Source organism: Melopsittacus undulatus, chromosome 5, assembly GCF_012275295.1.
Source record: "Melopsittacus undulatus isolate bMelUnd1 chromosome 5, bMelUnd1.mat.Z, whole genome shotgun sequence".
NCBI lineage: Eukaryota > Metazoa > Chordata > Aves > Psittaciformes > Psittaculidae > Melopsittacus > Melopsittacus undulatus.
In genome coordinates, this window is record NC_047531.1 from 71,180,877 (window position 1) to 71,195,571 (window position 14,695).

At 32.9% G+C, this 14,695-nt stretch overlaps 1 protein-coding gene across 1 annotated transcript in view; it reads left to right on the forward strand.

The window, feature by feature from the left end:
• The window catches only part of LRRIQ1 (leucine rich repeats and IQ motif containing 1), a 110,325-nt gene that overhangs the window by 15,652 nt on the left and 79,978 nt on the right, over positions 1-14,695 (forward strand). Inside the window, exons 10-14 of the mRNA XM_034063056.1 lie at positions 1,205-1,398; positions 2,155-2,282; positions 8,373-8,446; positions 8,722-8,815; positions 13,422-13,598. Of these exons, the coding sequence (XP_033918947.1) occupies positions 1,205-1,398; positions 2,155-2,282; positions 8,373-8,446; positions 8,722-8,815; positions 13,422-13,598 (667 nt within the window). The remainder of the gene's footprint in view (positions 1-1,204; positions 1,399-2,154; positions 2,283-8,372; positions 8,447-8,721; positions 8,816-13,421; positions 13,599-14,695) is intronic.

The following is a 14,695-nucleotide window of genomic DNA, read 5'->3' on the forward strand; positions in this document are numbered from 1 at the left end:
TGTTTGGGTATTTCTAAACATACTGCTAGTCTTGGCATTTCATTCTTTGCCTTTGTTTTCTCCTTATCATTAATTTTCTCTTTTGGTTCCTTTTCTGTATTTTCAATAATCTGTGGCGTGAACTGGTCTCTCGTCTTATAATCAAGTTTATTTTCAGAGGACAATCACAGAGACATTCACCTCTGTAAAGCTGATTTGACTTACTTTTAGGGACTTGGGAAGTCTCGAGTGAGATAAAAATGTGATAAAGTATTATTTGATATAATAAGTATATAAAAAGTAAGAAAAGTAAATTCAGAATTTCTTATTTTAGATATGTTTTGTAAAAGTTGTCCCTTCAAAGGAGTTTTACTACAGATACACAGAAAAACTGCTTGGACTTGTAGCAAGCCAGATGCATCTGTGTCATTGCAGAACATGTAGCATGTATAACACCATGGAAAGACAGTGTGATTTTGCCATTTTAAGAAGATGATTCAGGAAAAATTCTGTGGAAGAAACAGACAGTGACAGGAACCTTTTCCTTTTTATCTTTTTAGGGTAGAGATTGCACACATTCTTGCTCTTTACCTGGCAGGAATAAGTTTGTTGGGAGTGTAATGGCTATAGAAGTATAGGCTTATATTTAAAGGCACCAACCTTTCTTTATGAAGTTCTTAATTAAAAATGTTTCATGATGTAATTCCTGAAACAAGATGCACTTTAACAAAGGTAGTGCTGTCTTAAGTTTTAACACAATTTGTTCTCATGGTGCTGATAGCTTGAAAAAACCCCACTTTTAAAAATGGAGTAATGAAAATTAAATTTTAAACATAAAACCTGTTTCCATCTTGAGGGGTGATTTTAAGAGGGCTATTAGCATTTCAGAGAGCCCATAGGTTGTAAGTAGCAGTTATAAAGTGTTTAAAGTATATTAAGTATAGTTTATCACTAAAAGAATGTTCTGTTGCAACAGAAATGCTAAAGGGGTTATGAATTGGTTTTATTGCTTGGTTAACAGGTTCAGAAATTTTTGAACTATACATGTTGTATATTTGATGAGGTCAAAATACAGAAATTATTTTTGAACCTTATATAGGACTAATATTAATTGTTACTATAGTTAATATAAATATATTGAAAGTTCAAAGTTTTCTTAGTACTTGAAAGCCAACAGGTTTTTATTTCATCATGGTTTGATTTAGATAAAATCTTTAACTTTCAGGTGGTCTGGAGTCACTGAAAAATCTTCAGCAATTAATTGTGGACCATAATCAGTTAATCAGCACAAAAGGTCTTTATGAGGCACCTACTCTCATTCACCTAGACTGCTCTTTCAATCATCTAACACAAGTTGAAGGCATTGAGAACTGTGGCCTACTTCAGATTCTGAAGTTGCAAGGCAATAACCTGCAGGAGGTAAAAGCTTTGAATTCAGTGGTTGTTTTGCACACACTTATGTTGACAGTCATGTTTTTCAGAATGCTGATCATGTGCACATTGCTTGCTGTGGGATGCTTTCTGCTCTTGTGTGAGGGTTTTTTTCCACTATTGGAGATTTTTCAAAGGTACAGACCGCTCACAATTAGTATCTTCTTGCTCTCAAGTCCTTGAAAAATTTGCCCTTCAGAAATTATATTTCTTCTCTCTGTAGCATTTAGTCTTCAATTTGTATTGAGGCTGACTCTTTGTTTAAAATGTAGCTGAATATTATTATAATTACATGTAACTAATAGTTCAGGCTGATTTGATATATGCTGATCCTCCAAAAGTTGAAATTTGTGCTGCAGCATTTCCATTTAAAAATAGAAAGTAGTTTGTTAACTACACTTAGTCGTATTTACTAACACTGATTCTATTATGAATCTGAGAGAGGAAAACCATTGTCAATAAGCAGCAAATAAGTGCATGAATAAAATAGAGACTGTGCCTCTTGTTTTTTCTTTTTTTTTTTTTAATATTGACTTTTCAGACTAGAAGGCATAAAAAATACCACCTGATATGCAGAAATCATGTGAGACAACTGGTACATATATAATAAGGAAATTATACATATATCAAAAATGTGGGGTTTGCTTGTATTTAGTAATGATTTATGAAAAGCATCTGGTAAGCATTCCACTGTTGTTTCTCTAATTTATATTAATTTTAAATAACCATCTCTTTTCTGTTTAGTTTCCAAGACTGGAAAATCATGTTCTCCTTAGAGAACTATATTTGGATGACAATAGCTTTTCTACTATGAGAATGCTTTCTTTGTATTGGTTGCCTCTATTGCAGATTCTTTTGCTGTCTCAAAATAGGTAAGCAAGTATAATTCTACCGCTTACAGAACTGGCAGAGAGATGTTTACTAACATAACACTTCTCTGAAAAGTAAAATTCTCAATGTGATTAAAATATCACTGTCTTTTCATATGTGGTTGACAAGTAATGATACTGGCTACCTTTAGCTAAGAAAATTTAAAACAGCATTAACTATTAAAAGTATTTTTTCTATAAGATGTTATATGAAAATGATTTTTGAGCATTGTGACATTATTAAAACCATGATGTTTCTTTTTTTTCTTTTTTTTCCCCTTTCTTTAGCAATTGTTTCTAGAGTATGTCTGTCAAACTTTGTATTTCACAGCTAGCTTATTCAAAACAGACTTTGCAGGCTATGTTAAGTGTAACTGCTAGAGTTAAAAAGGACAGAAAAGAATGGTTTTTATTTAGCATGCATATGTTAATGCCCTCCAAAACGGGCATATTTGCTTTAATTTTTCACTGTTATGGTTCAGTTTGAAAGGTATAAAATAAAAAAGAAGGATCAAGACAATCATCATTAGACTAGATCATGCTCTCAAGTACTCTGTAATTAGCTTTCTGTTCATTTTCTAAGCTAATCTGTACATCTGTAAAGTCATAACGATCAGATATTCAGAAGTCAAAATTTTGATTTCCCTACCCCCTTTTTCTCAATTTAAATTCTGCCAAAAAAATAAAGAACACATTATAATTTCCATGTTAGTCGTAAAATTAATTTTATTAATATAAAATATTTTTCTATACTGAGACCATTTCACTCTGAACAAGATTGATCTTAGCGAAGCAAACAGAATATACTATGCTACACATCACATACACAATATACACTGAGCTAATCATTTTACTCTCCTGTTAGTGAAAAGGAGATGCTTTTAGAGTGGGATCCATCTGCCATATTTAGTCATTTGCTTAGAGACTAATCATATCCTACAAGTGCCTCTTCATCTTCACTGACTATTAACAGTCAAAATGACCAGCTCATCTGTAGGTGTCTAGTTGAAGAAATTAATCTCATCTCATCCTATGTGACATTTAGTTGAACTGTCTCTGGGAGCCTATGGGATAAAAGAACTGTAAGACTGAGTCTTGTTATTATAAGGCATTTCCTTCATGGAAAATGAATACTATTTGAGTGCGTACAACCTATATTTTTTTATAACTTTTCAGATTGTTTTCATATCATCTTTAATGAAGTGGTATGCATATAAGCTCTTAGGTGTAAATATAACACCTATTTATATTTACAGAATCTACTCTTCAAGTTGGGCTTTTAGGTTTTTGGGTTTTTTTTTTGTTCTTTTATTAATTCTATAGTTTGGAGAAAATGCTTTCTGCTTTTGATTAACAAGGACATTAGTTGTTAAGTGTTAGATTCTGAATCAAACAAATTGATTTAATTCCTGTTCTTCAGTTTATTTATTTTTTTCCTTATCCTGATCAGCATTTTTTTGAAAAATGCAGTAATGTGGCTCTTTGTGTAGTTTCTTCCTCTTCATACCATTAGTTTTTTGTTAACATTAAGATGTAGGTATGATGTGTGTAATAAAAGGTGCAAAACTGCTTGAAGACTCATGTGCCTGCTAAGCAGAGAACAAATAGGAGCACCATCTCAGGCATAGGTTGAATGCAGCCTCTGGATCTAGGTTGTGGTGGACTGGCTGCATATATGTAGCTTATGGCACTCACCTATCCCATCTTACCATTTTTAATGTTCCTTGTAGTGCTTATTATATTTTTCCGATGGTCAAGCTGAAACGCAGTGTTTGATCCCCTGAGCTGAACTGGGAGAAAACACGTATTTTTTCAGCAGCAAACTGGATGTGCTGAAAATAAACACATACCTCCTCCCCAAGCAATTCTCTTTCTTTCCTTAATGTTTCTATAGTTTATCTCAAAACTTTGTGACAAACAGGATAAGATAGCCTTAAATGTGTATTAAAAGCCTTAAAATTCCTGGCGTTTCAGTAGCATGCTCTGTTACACTCGCTTTATGTGCACTTATAAGCAGCTCCATATGTGTGCTACAGCATAAGTAACTCGATGTTCTATAGGAACAGTGAATGTAATGGAGTAAGCTGTTGAAAGAAAAGCTGTTTCTTTACTTTTATCCTACAGCTAGTGCAATTTTGTGAATTTTTTTCAAGTGTGCACTGAGTGCCATTTCCTTTCTACTGATTGCAGGAAGCCCATATAATGGTAATGCTGTGAATCTGTATTCTTTCACAAAGTGAAGTACTGTGAAAAGAAAATTCTTACACTAATTTACAGGATTTTTTTATTCCTGAGGTGCTTTTCCTGCATCATAAATCAGAAATTGCCAAAGATAAAACTCAAAATAATAAATGCTTTAAACCTGGAATCTAGCAAAAAGGAATTAGAATAGAACAGGTAGTGATGAACTCCTTCAATTATAAAAAATGGCAGCTATTTCACCACTGCTGCTTTTATTATTTTACTGTGGCTTTCAAATACAAAGCATAAACTTCATCAATATGCAGTTGACCAAAACCAATGATGAATATCCTTTTAACTTGGTTATTGCAGAATTGCGACTATGAATATCTGTGCTCTGTTTTATAGTGGTTGGAGAACACAATTATTAAGTTAGTTTAAAAAGGGAACATTTTCCTTTTTTCTCTTTTGTTGATAAAGGTTTAGGAGTAGGAAAGAAAAAGCTTTCCCCTGGGACTAAAATAAATATATATTTAACATGTATTTAGAGTTCATATGGTATTTATATTTACATGTAATTCTACTTGATTATGTAGCTTACTTGTTAATGTCTTTTGTTTAGAAGTTTTACAGCGAGGCACTAAATCAGTCTACTGTTCAGGTAGCCATTGCTTTTGGGGGCTTTTTGGACATCAAAATAGAGAAATCTATCTGTCTTAAATTTTGTGTTTTAATATGGCAATAATAGGGCAAAGTTCTTTTTTTGCTATTGCTTGTTTTTCAATAAGATAACCTACCTGTGCTAGCAAAAAAATTAATATTTTTAAAAAATACAGTCATCTTGCAAAAATTCCTTTTTTGGGGGAAGCTGACTTGGCCAGAATCAAATTCTTTATGAAAATGTTGCTCACATGTTTTTACAACTAGTTGCATACTAGTCCTAAAATTCTTATAATAGAAACGATAAAAACTTGGCTTAATTCTGTCTTAGTATGTACTGTTCTCCGTACTTCAATATATATGGTATCTATGTTTTTAACCTAATTTCTCAAACATTGAACTTCCTGTCATTGCAAGCCACCATATTTTGAGAATTTGACCACTTTTACAGAGTTGCCGTAATAAATTTAAATATCAGTGGATGTTCAAATAAGTTAGTCATGAAAAGGTTATATTTACAGATAGTGGGGTTTTTCTCCCCATCCCGTCCTTACCAGTCTAGATTATTTTTGATCACTTTCAGTAATTCTTTGCTGGTGATAAGTTTAGCTCTAAGTATATGGCAGTACAGTTGAGGTAAGTGCCTACTAGAACATTCAAGAAACAGGTGGCTGAGAGATTTCCTACATTATATTTGATTACCACTTATAAATATGGCAAATATTGTAAATTAAAAGATTTCTATTTTTAAAGAATGAAACAGAAATGTTGGCTTTACTTAAAATTGAGATTAGTATAAATTTATATTTAATTATTTAGCCCTTCTTACTGCTAACATCTCATTATCTAGATGATAATTTTGCTGGGAAAAACAATGTACAGCAGGGTTTGGGCCATCCTGAGCAGTAACTGCTGTTCACATTAAAGTTTATTTTGTTTGATGCATACATGCAACTAGTCTCTTAAATCTTGGTTTTTAACCTAGAATTTCTCTGGCTATCTGTGTCTTGTCCGGCTACAGACTTAAATGGGAGCAGAAAGAGGAAACTATAGTTTGCTTTTTTGTGAATATCTTTTTCTTTCGTGTCTTCTTTGTAATTTATCTCTCTCTTATGCCCAGGGCTAATGTGACAAGGTCAAGTAGTATTAAGTTTTCAGTAATGTCCTTTGTCTTTCTGGTTTGAATTTTCTTAGGGAAAAAAATTAACAAAGAACATCAGCAAAAGGAAAGCTATAGAATGACGGGGAAACATTTTAACTCTCATAGTGCCAATAGCAGGCAAGGACAGTCCAGTAGACATTTTCTAATTCACCATGGCATATACTGATAAAGATCTAGAGAACTCAGTCACTGTAAATGAAAAAATGCTGCATTATCCTTCATCCTTTGTGCAAAGTGTGACATTTATTTTTCTGGGTATTTCTGAATATGTGACTGTATAATCTGAATCATGTATTTTCAGTCTTTGCAGCCATACTGTTATTAATATCTATGATTGTATTTGTTACAAATATTAAACATATTTATGTACTATTGACTGGTTATGAGAACCTAAAATACTGATATTTGAAGTACTACATACAGTTCTGCATAAAGCTACATGCTTTTTTAGAGTTAATACTACTTCTTCATATTTATTTGATTCCATGGAAAACTGGCAGGGAGGTAGTAGAACTACGTAGGACTAGAAGCAGAAAAACTTTACAGTGTGGTTTGAGAAACAAATGGAAGTATACTGAGACATACTCAATTGCTTTAAATCTGTTTCTCTGCATTTATTACTAAAACGTTATGTTTTTTTATAGAAATACTCATGAACTGAATGTGGAATATTTTAACTTTTTTTAATTTTTTTGCGTAAAGTCAAATGTTCAACAAGATTAAAGAATCTGCAACTAATACTTGGTCCCAAATTTGTGTATCAGTTAAATCCAGCTCTATCTTTAAATTGTAGTGCCTGTGCTGAAATACAACACAGCCCCACATTTCAGCAACAAATAAGTATTTTTGACTCTGACCACTTGTATGTTTGTTGATAAAATGGGTTTTCCTTTTTGCATGTTTATGTTTCAAACCATAACAATTCTGATTTATAGCTTTCAGAGGCACTATGACCCTCAGAAAATGCTGTTTTTCATGAAAATGTGTGTCACAAAATAGATACACATTGCCATTGGTGTTACCTTTCTCTTATTATGCTCAGGCCTTGTCCTTACAAGGATGAAAGATGTTACATAAGTGTGTATTTTTTTTTTAAAGATAGTTGATAAAGTACTTGCTTATATATAAACATTCTAGTTTTAGTTGAAGACTGATTTATTTTGCATCTTGATTTTAATTTTTCCTCCCTTTTTCATATTTAACATAAATCAAAATAAATGTTTAAATCTGAAAGGTAATATTTGCAAATAGCCTGGCAGTTGACCAACCCATTCAACATTCCTTATTAGTTGCACCAGTGCCAGTTTGTAAGTAAAAAACCCTTGTTTTAATAGTAGTGATAATAGACACCTTACAGTCCAAAATCCTTTGTACAGATGAATATCAGCTGTTTCCTTATGTTTACTTTTCAATAAAAATTTTGAAGACAAGTAAAAATTTTGTCATGGCTTTGCTCATGTTTTGCTGCTTTGTTGCACAAGAAAAGCAATTTCATAACTGTCTGTATAATAGGCATCTATTTCACACTGTCTGACAGTAGTAGTAAAACAGAGGAAGTACGAAAAATACATTACTGAACAGTGCAGTCTTGACCTGCAATGCAACTATGACAATGATTAAGTTAGGTTTAAGATCTAGGCAGTAATGATGAGTGGAGAAGAGAACCAAGGTGACAAGTAGTTTCAGCAATGCAACATGTAGGAAGAGAAAAGAGAAAAGCAGATTATATTTCTTCTCCAAACTCAAGGCTTTCTGTTAGTTTCATTGTAGTTATGGTGCCTAAAAAAGCCAATTGGGTTGTCTAAATTTTACAAGACTCAGCACTAAATGCATGAAACAGAATAAAATGTTTACTAACTAAACAAAACCAATAATGAGCAAATATTAAAAACAGAGCTAATGAGAAGACTAAGAAATGTTTTCAAGTTAAAATTTCAGTAATTAGTTCTAGCACCTTGGATAGCTAAATGAGTATTTTTTCTATGTAAACAAGCAAGTTGTCATGACTATAAAACATCCTGGTTGCCTTCTGTTTATGAACAAATGTTTTATTTAATTGAAAACCCAAAGCCTTTCTGTTTTGTTCTTAGATTAACTGAGCTTGTGCCTTTGAATTCATTTGTATCTTTGGAAAAGCTGGATATCAAAAATAACTGCTTGTCAGGTGAGTTGTATAAAAAATACCTGTAAACCCCCATCCAAGCAAAACTTTCTTAAATAAATTCTTACTTGAATTTTATTGTTCCTGTTTGAGACATTTATACAGAAAACATATGTGTTTTCCATACATGGATGTTACACATAATATTTACAACTATACTGTATAGGAAGCGGAATTGCTTGTAGTACTTCATGATTTTGGTACAGTTGACTTTCATGTAAGATTTAAATGGTTCTGCATTCAAATTTTAATTTAATTTCTTTCCTACTATAATACAGACCTTGAAGGTGTCATTTCATGGTTAAGTGGCTGTCATAAGCTAAAGGACTTGTCACTCAGTGGAAATCCTCTTCTCCAAGAAAGAAATTGGAGGTAAGAAATTGATTTGCTCAATCAAAAAAATCAAAATCAGCCAAAACCTAGGTGTATATACATATTGCTCATCAACCAAAATCAGCCAAAAATTTAGTGTACATGTGTTACTTAAATACTAGAGATGAGGAAATATGAACACTATGACAATTTGAAAGAGAATTATGTGAAAACAACAAAGAAAATTCAATTCTGTGATCTTTATTTTCTATTAATTTCAGTTTGTGGTTTTGTTTAAACAAAAATCTTGATGTTTGACCTAACACTTGGAACCTTATTAATAAGCAGTTTGTGCTAAAACTTGACAATGGTCTCTCTATTCTGTTTAACTGTTATTCTGGATATGTATTTGTAACTGCTTCTTTGTCCATTGATCACAATATCTACCTTCTAGGCAAGAACTGTTCCCCTTTACTGACGAGTTTACCACCTTTGGTAACTTTAACTTTCTGGCGGGTGTTTTGTCTGACTTTATTACCCAGTTTTACATTTCATTAAAACTTCTGCACAAAGACGAGTATCCATTCAACCTTTTTCTTCTTCTATCTGTGCTATTTAAAAACGTTATTTATCTTGATTATCAATGGTCTTATACTGCTTACTTGCCCTTCTTATAACCATCAGCTTCTGATTATCACAAAGCTTCATGGAGTATTTCTTTTTCTGCTTTGCGTTCTCTTTTTTTTATTATTATTTATTCCCTTCCATCACTTCATCCATTCACTGCTTAACAGTCTTGCTGCTTTGGCAGGTTCAAAGTACACATAGCTAGAGAAAGGATGGTGTCAATAATATATGTATCAAGAAACCTTGGCTTAACATCTTTTAAGGAAAAAATTTAGAAGAAAAAAGGTCGGAATGAATTGTTGTGTTTTCCTTAGTAGAATCATAGAATAGTTAGGATTGGAAAGGACCTCAAGGTCATCTAGTTCCAACCCCCCTGCCATGGGCAGGGACACCTCATACTAAACCATGCCACCCAAGGCTTCATCCAACCTGGTCTTGAACACTGCCAGGGATGGAGCATTCACAACCTCCCTGGGCAACCCATTCCAGTACCTCACCACCCTAACAGGAAAGAATTTCTTCCTCATATTTAATCTAAACTTCCCCTGTTTAAGTTTCAACCTGTTACCCCTTGTCCTATCACTACAGTCCCTAATGAATAGTCCCTCCCCAGCATCCCTATAGGCCCCCTTCAGATACTGGAAGGCTGCTATGAGGTCTCCACGCAGCCTTCTCTTCTCCAGGCTGAACAGCCCCAACTTTCTCAGCCTGTCTTCATATGGGTAGTTGAAGCTTAGATTTTTTTTTCTTTTTTCTGAGATTTTTTATCTTTACACAAAAATTAATAGTTCATATGATTATGAGACACAGGTGTAAAAATAATGCTGTTTGTTGCCTGCCAGTAATGTGTAATACTTAAAGAACAATCTGGGCTAAAAAAAAAGGCTGATCCTAAAGACCAGCTATATATACAAATATATACACATACACGGTTGGACTTGGTGATCTTTAAGATTTTTTCTAACCCAGTTGATTCTATGATTCTGTATGTGAATATATAAAAACTGGATAGGGTAAAAAGGAAACTTGGCATATGAAAAGAGATGCAGTCACCAAAATCCCTGAAATGAGCAGTTGTGATAGCATTGTATTTGTAAGCCATATTAATAAAATTGTACATGGATAGTTCTTTTTGATTTTTTGGGGGGGCTTTGTTGTTGGGTTGTTTTTTGTTTTGTTTCATTTTGGTTTGTTTTGTTTACTTTAGTAGAGGTCTCCTTGTTTCTTGAAAATTCTGTGGTCTGAAACCCTGTGCATGGCCCAGTGTCATCAAGACTTAAAGCTGTCAGAGAATTGCTCAGCAGAAGCACAGTAGTGCTGTTATTTTAATATGAAGCGTTCTTTCATTTTCCTTAGAATTAGCCCTTTCTAGTCTACAGGCCTTAAAGAGCAGAATGACAAGCTAGAAATACAATTTTAGATATTTTTAAGTGATTTTCCAAAATATATGTATTGAAATGGTAGTGTCTTTTTATGAACTTGTACTATAATTCCCTTTAATGTCCAAAGAAGCATTTAATCATTAAGAATTTAAATCATTATCAATTCTTTCAGTTAAGGAAATCTAATATTTACCTAGGAAAGCTTTGACATAGTAAAATATGAGGACATGTAATGAGACACAACAGTTAGACTTCCATTTTGGATGTAATTAAAACAGGTGACTGAGGTTTTTTTTTTATTAGGAAAATGTGATTTTTTTATTTTTTTTAAGCTTAGCAGTTTTGAAGAATGACCAAAGTTATTCTTTGTATGATTCAAGTCAGTTAAAGGTGAGGCTTTACACTGCAATGTTACACAAGAATGTGTTTAGATAAATTGTAATCAAATTTGCTGTATTAGATTGCCTATTTTAACAACAGCAAATCTGTGGGTATGTGTGTTTTGGCACATGTCTTCTAAGAAGAAAAAAAAATAAAACCACTCTTAGATGTATATCTTACATTATAAGATTTTTGCACAAATTTCTGATTAATATTCTGATGGAAAAAAGAAAATCCTCTTTGAAATGTTTAGTTGGAAATGAGTCATTTAAAAGATAGCTGTACAAATACATTCTTGATGGTTGGTTTCTTTTTTAATGAACAGACTTCTTTGCACTTCCATGGTGCCTGCAGGTAATTTTGGGAATAAAATTCTGTGACTGTGACAATATTTTAAATTCCTATGTGCATTGTTTTAATTCCCAGTATTTTTAAGAACTAGCTGTTATTTTACTAGTAACCTTGAGGGAAAAAGTTTTCAGAATTCCAATTTAACTGTAAGAACTGACACTTTAGATTGCTCGACCCAATAGAGCTTTTATGATTAGACAAGTGATTCATTTGTCTAAAGGATTTAAAGTAGGGATACTATAAAACATGGATTTGCTGAATACAGCATTGACCATAACTTTAGGCTATATGTTCTAGTGAACTTTACATAACCCCTTGATACCAACAAAGGAATTAATTGTAAAATTTCCCAATTGGTTTTGTACTTTCATGTCCAGCCAGTGATAACACCAACAAAAGTGAAGTAGTAAGAAACTGCTTTTTAGAAATTAAACCCTGGGATCAGTCTGAGCACTCCTAGGGGAATGCGTTTCAATGCTGTAATGATTAATAGAGCCTCTTAAGTGACAGAATATTCACCAGGAAGTTTTCACTAAATGAAATATTGACTCAGCCCTTCACCAGGAGAAACCCAGCTGGAAAAACTAGTGTTGAGATCCCATAGCTCTAAGACACAATACTTCCAGCATCAATCAACTTTGATATAGCACTTTCATATGTATCACTATTCAACATCAACTTTGGCAGTTTCTCTCTATGTGTTCAATGGCAGTCTATCTAAACCCATCGTTTTATACCAGATGTATTTCAGACAGTATTAGTCTTACATTAATTGACAGTAGAGAAGGAAAGTTTGATATTTTCAAAAAACTAATTCTATTGAGCAACATTTTGGAATATTCAAACTCAGTCACAGAAACTGATTTTAAACTTGGTGTATATTGTCTAAGCTGAGTAATAATCCTTGACCTTCCCAGCAAACAATCAGGTAGTTCTAAAATTTTGGAAATTGCATTATCTTTTTTAACAGTAAGAGGACTTAAAGCCTACAATAAGTACTCTTTCAAGTGTTAATAAGTACTAACTTAATGAAAATGTCAAGTGTTGATGGATTGATTTAAGCAGCTTTGAAATCTTGAAACTGTTGACAAATTTGGTCTGGTGTAAGAAATAGACTAGCTAATATTTCACGATAACCTAAAAGACTGAGTATTGATTAAATTATTATTTTTTTTAATTGATAGACAAGTATCTCATACATATTGTTTTCTTACGTCAGTGGCCCCAACTGTCCTTTTCATAGCAAAGAAATGTCATCCCTGACATCCCATTCACTGACCCAAATTCAGTATTTCAGAACTGGAAATTTTTTTCCTGTCAGTCATACTGAATATCATATTGCTTTATGCAAATGCTTTAAGGGCAATTATATCATATTTATATCTTTTATATACAATTTATATCATATTTATGTCATTATATGCAATTTTTATAATATTGCTTTATATGCAAATGGTAAAGGGACTGACAATATTTAGTATTCTGTGAAGTTTTTATATCTAAACCTTTCAATGGTCAACAAAATCAGTGCTGTATCTTAATCCTATGGCTTTGCTTGCTGTGTTAGCTACTAATGGAATGTGTTACAGGTGCCTGTGCACAAGTGTGTAAAATTTCCTGTTACTGTTGAAGTAGGCAAAATGCTAGCTCTAGTGAATTGAGGATGTTGCCACTGACCTCTCTGGAGTCAGTATTTCAGCAGTGCTCTTTATATCAACAAAGTATTAAAAAGTCTTGTTAAGTTGTGTAGTTTATTAAGAATAACGTTTTTAGTTAATAAATTCATATATGAAGTAATGAGAAATATATATATGTACTTAGAGAACTATCAATTTTTTCTGTTTTGTTATGATTGTATCAATAAAATCGGAGTTTTAGCAATAGATGATTTTTGTACAAATGATTATAACTTTTTCTTTTCTAAGGCCTTTCTTTTGTAAGGTCCTTCCTAGTTTACAGTTGCTTGATGGTGAAATCTTAAACTGTAATACTTTGCCTACAACTGAAAGGATAAAAAAATCAGAATCAAGTACTTTTATGGAACTTTGTCAACTTCAAATTGAAGAAAATGTTCTACTGAAAAAAAAGGCTGCTGAACTGAGGTATGTATATGAATATAAATTACATTCAAAAATATGTTTTCATGTATTATTAGTGTAGTTCTTGGTGTCTTATGAATTTTACTTAACTTTTTGCCTGGAAATGTTAAGAAAGAGATTAGAATCACAAACTCCAGTGCAAAGAGTATTTCAGACAGGCATTAAAATATTTAGGCCTTGACTTTCATTTGTTTAAGTTTGAGTAAACAGGTGGTTCAAAACCTTCAGTTAGTAGCAGTTGAATGAATTCATACATGCAACATAGTACAGTGGTACACAGGAGTAGTAGTTTAAATCCTGAAAGTAGTATAATCATATTAATGTGATTTTAGCTTAATCAAACCTAGTTTGGCTATTGGTGGGATATATGGTCCGCTTTTTCCTGCATTTATTTCCCATGTCTGTATTATTGACGTTCTAAATGACTGAAAAAGGTTTGACCTCTTTTCTCTTAAAGTAGCAAACCAGATGTCTCTATTTCTACATCTTTGATTTTTGTCACATTTACTACCTTTACCATTATTACCATGATCAGTTGTCTGGTTACTTCAGCTTAGACATTGCAAGTGGTAATTTATCATTTACACCTACTATCTTTTCACCTCTTTACAATATCTAAGTATCACAAAATTCTCATGTTTGTACTCATCCTCTGTGGTAGAGAAAACTTTCTTATGTCTGAGATTTAGGTCCTGTTTCATCAGTATTATTTGAGGAAAAAATGCCAGTCTGTAATTAGGATGTGTCTTGTGAGAGAGCTGTAGTAAAATCTAAGGACCAACTTTTCTGTACATGTCTGCAAGATCATAAAAATGGGAGGGAATTATGATATTCAAAAAATTTAATGGTTTATTTAACCATCGTATGCATGAATGGGCAGCTGCAAAGGTAAGAAATTTGTTGGATAGTCAGGCTCAGACCAGAATGGCTCATGCTGCTTTATGGAAGCTGACATGTCCATCTGACCTCATTATCAAAGACTTGGAGCAGGAGATAGAGTGCACACTTAAATGTGCTTGCAGATGACAGCAATTTGGAAGAAACAGTTTGCATGCCTGAGGGCAGGGCTATTGTTCAGAAGAACCTAGGCAAGCTGGAGA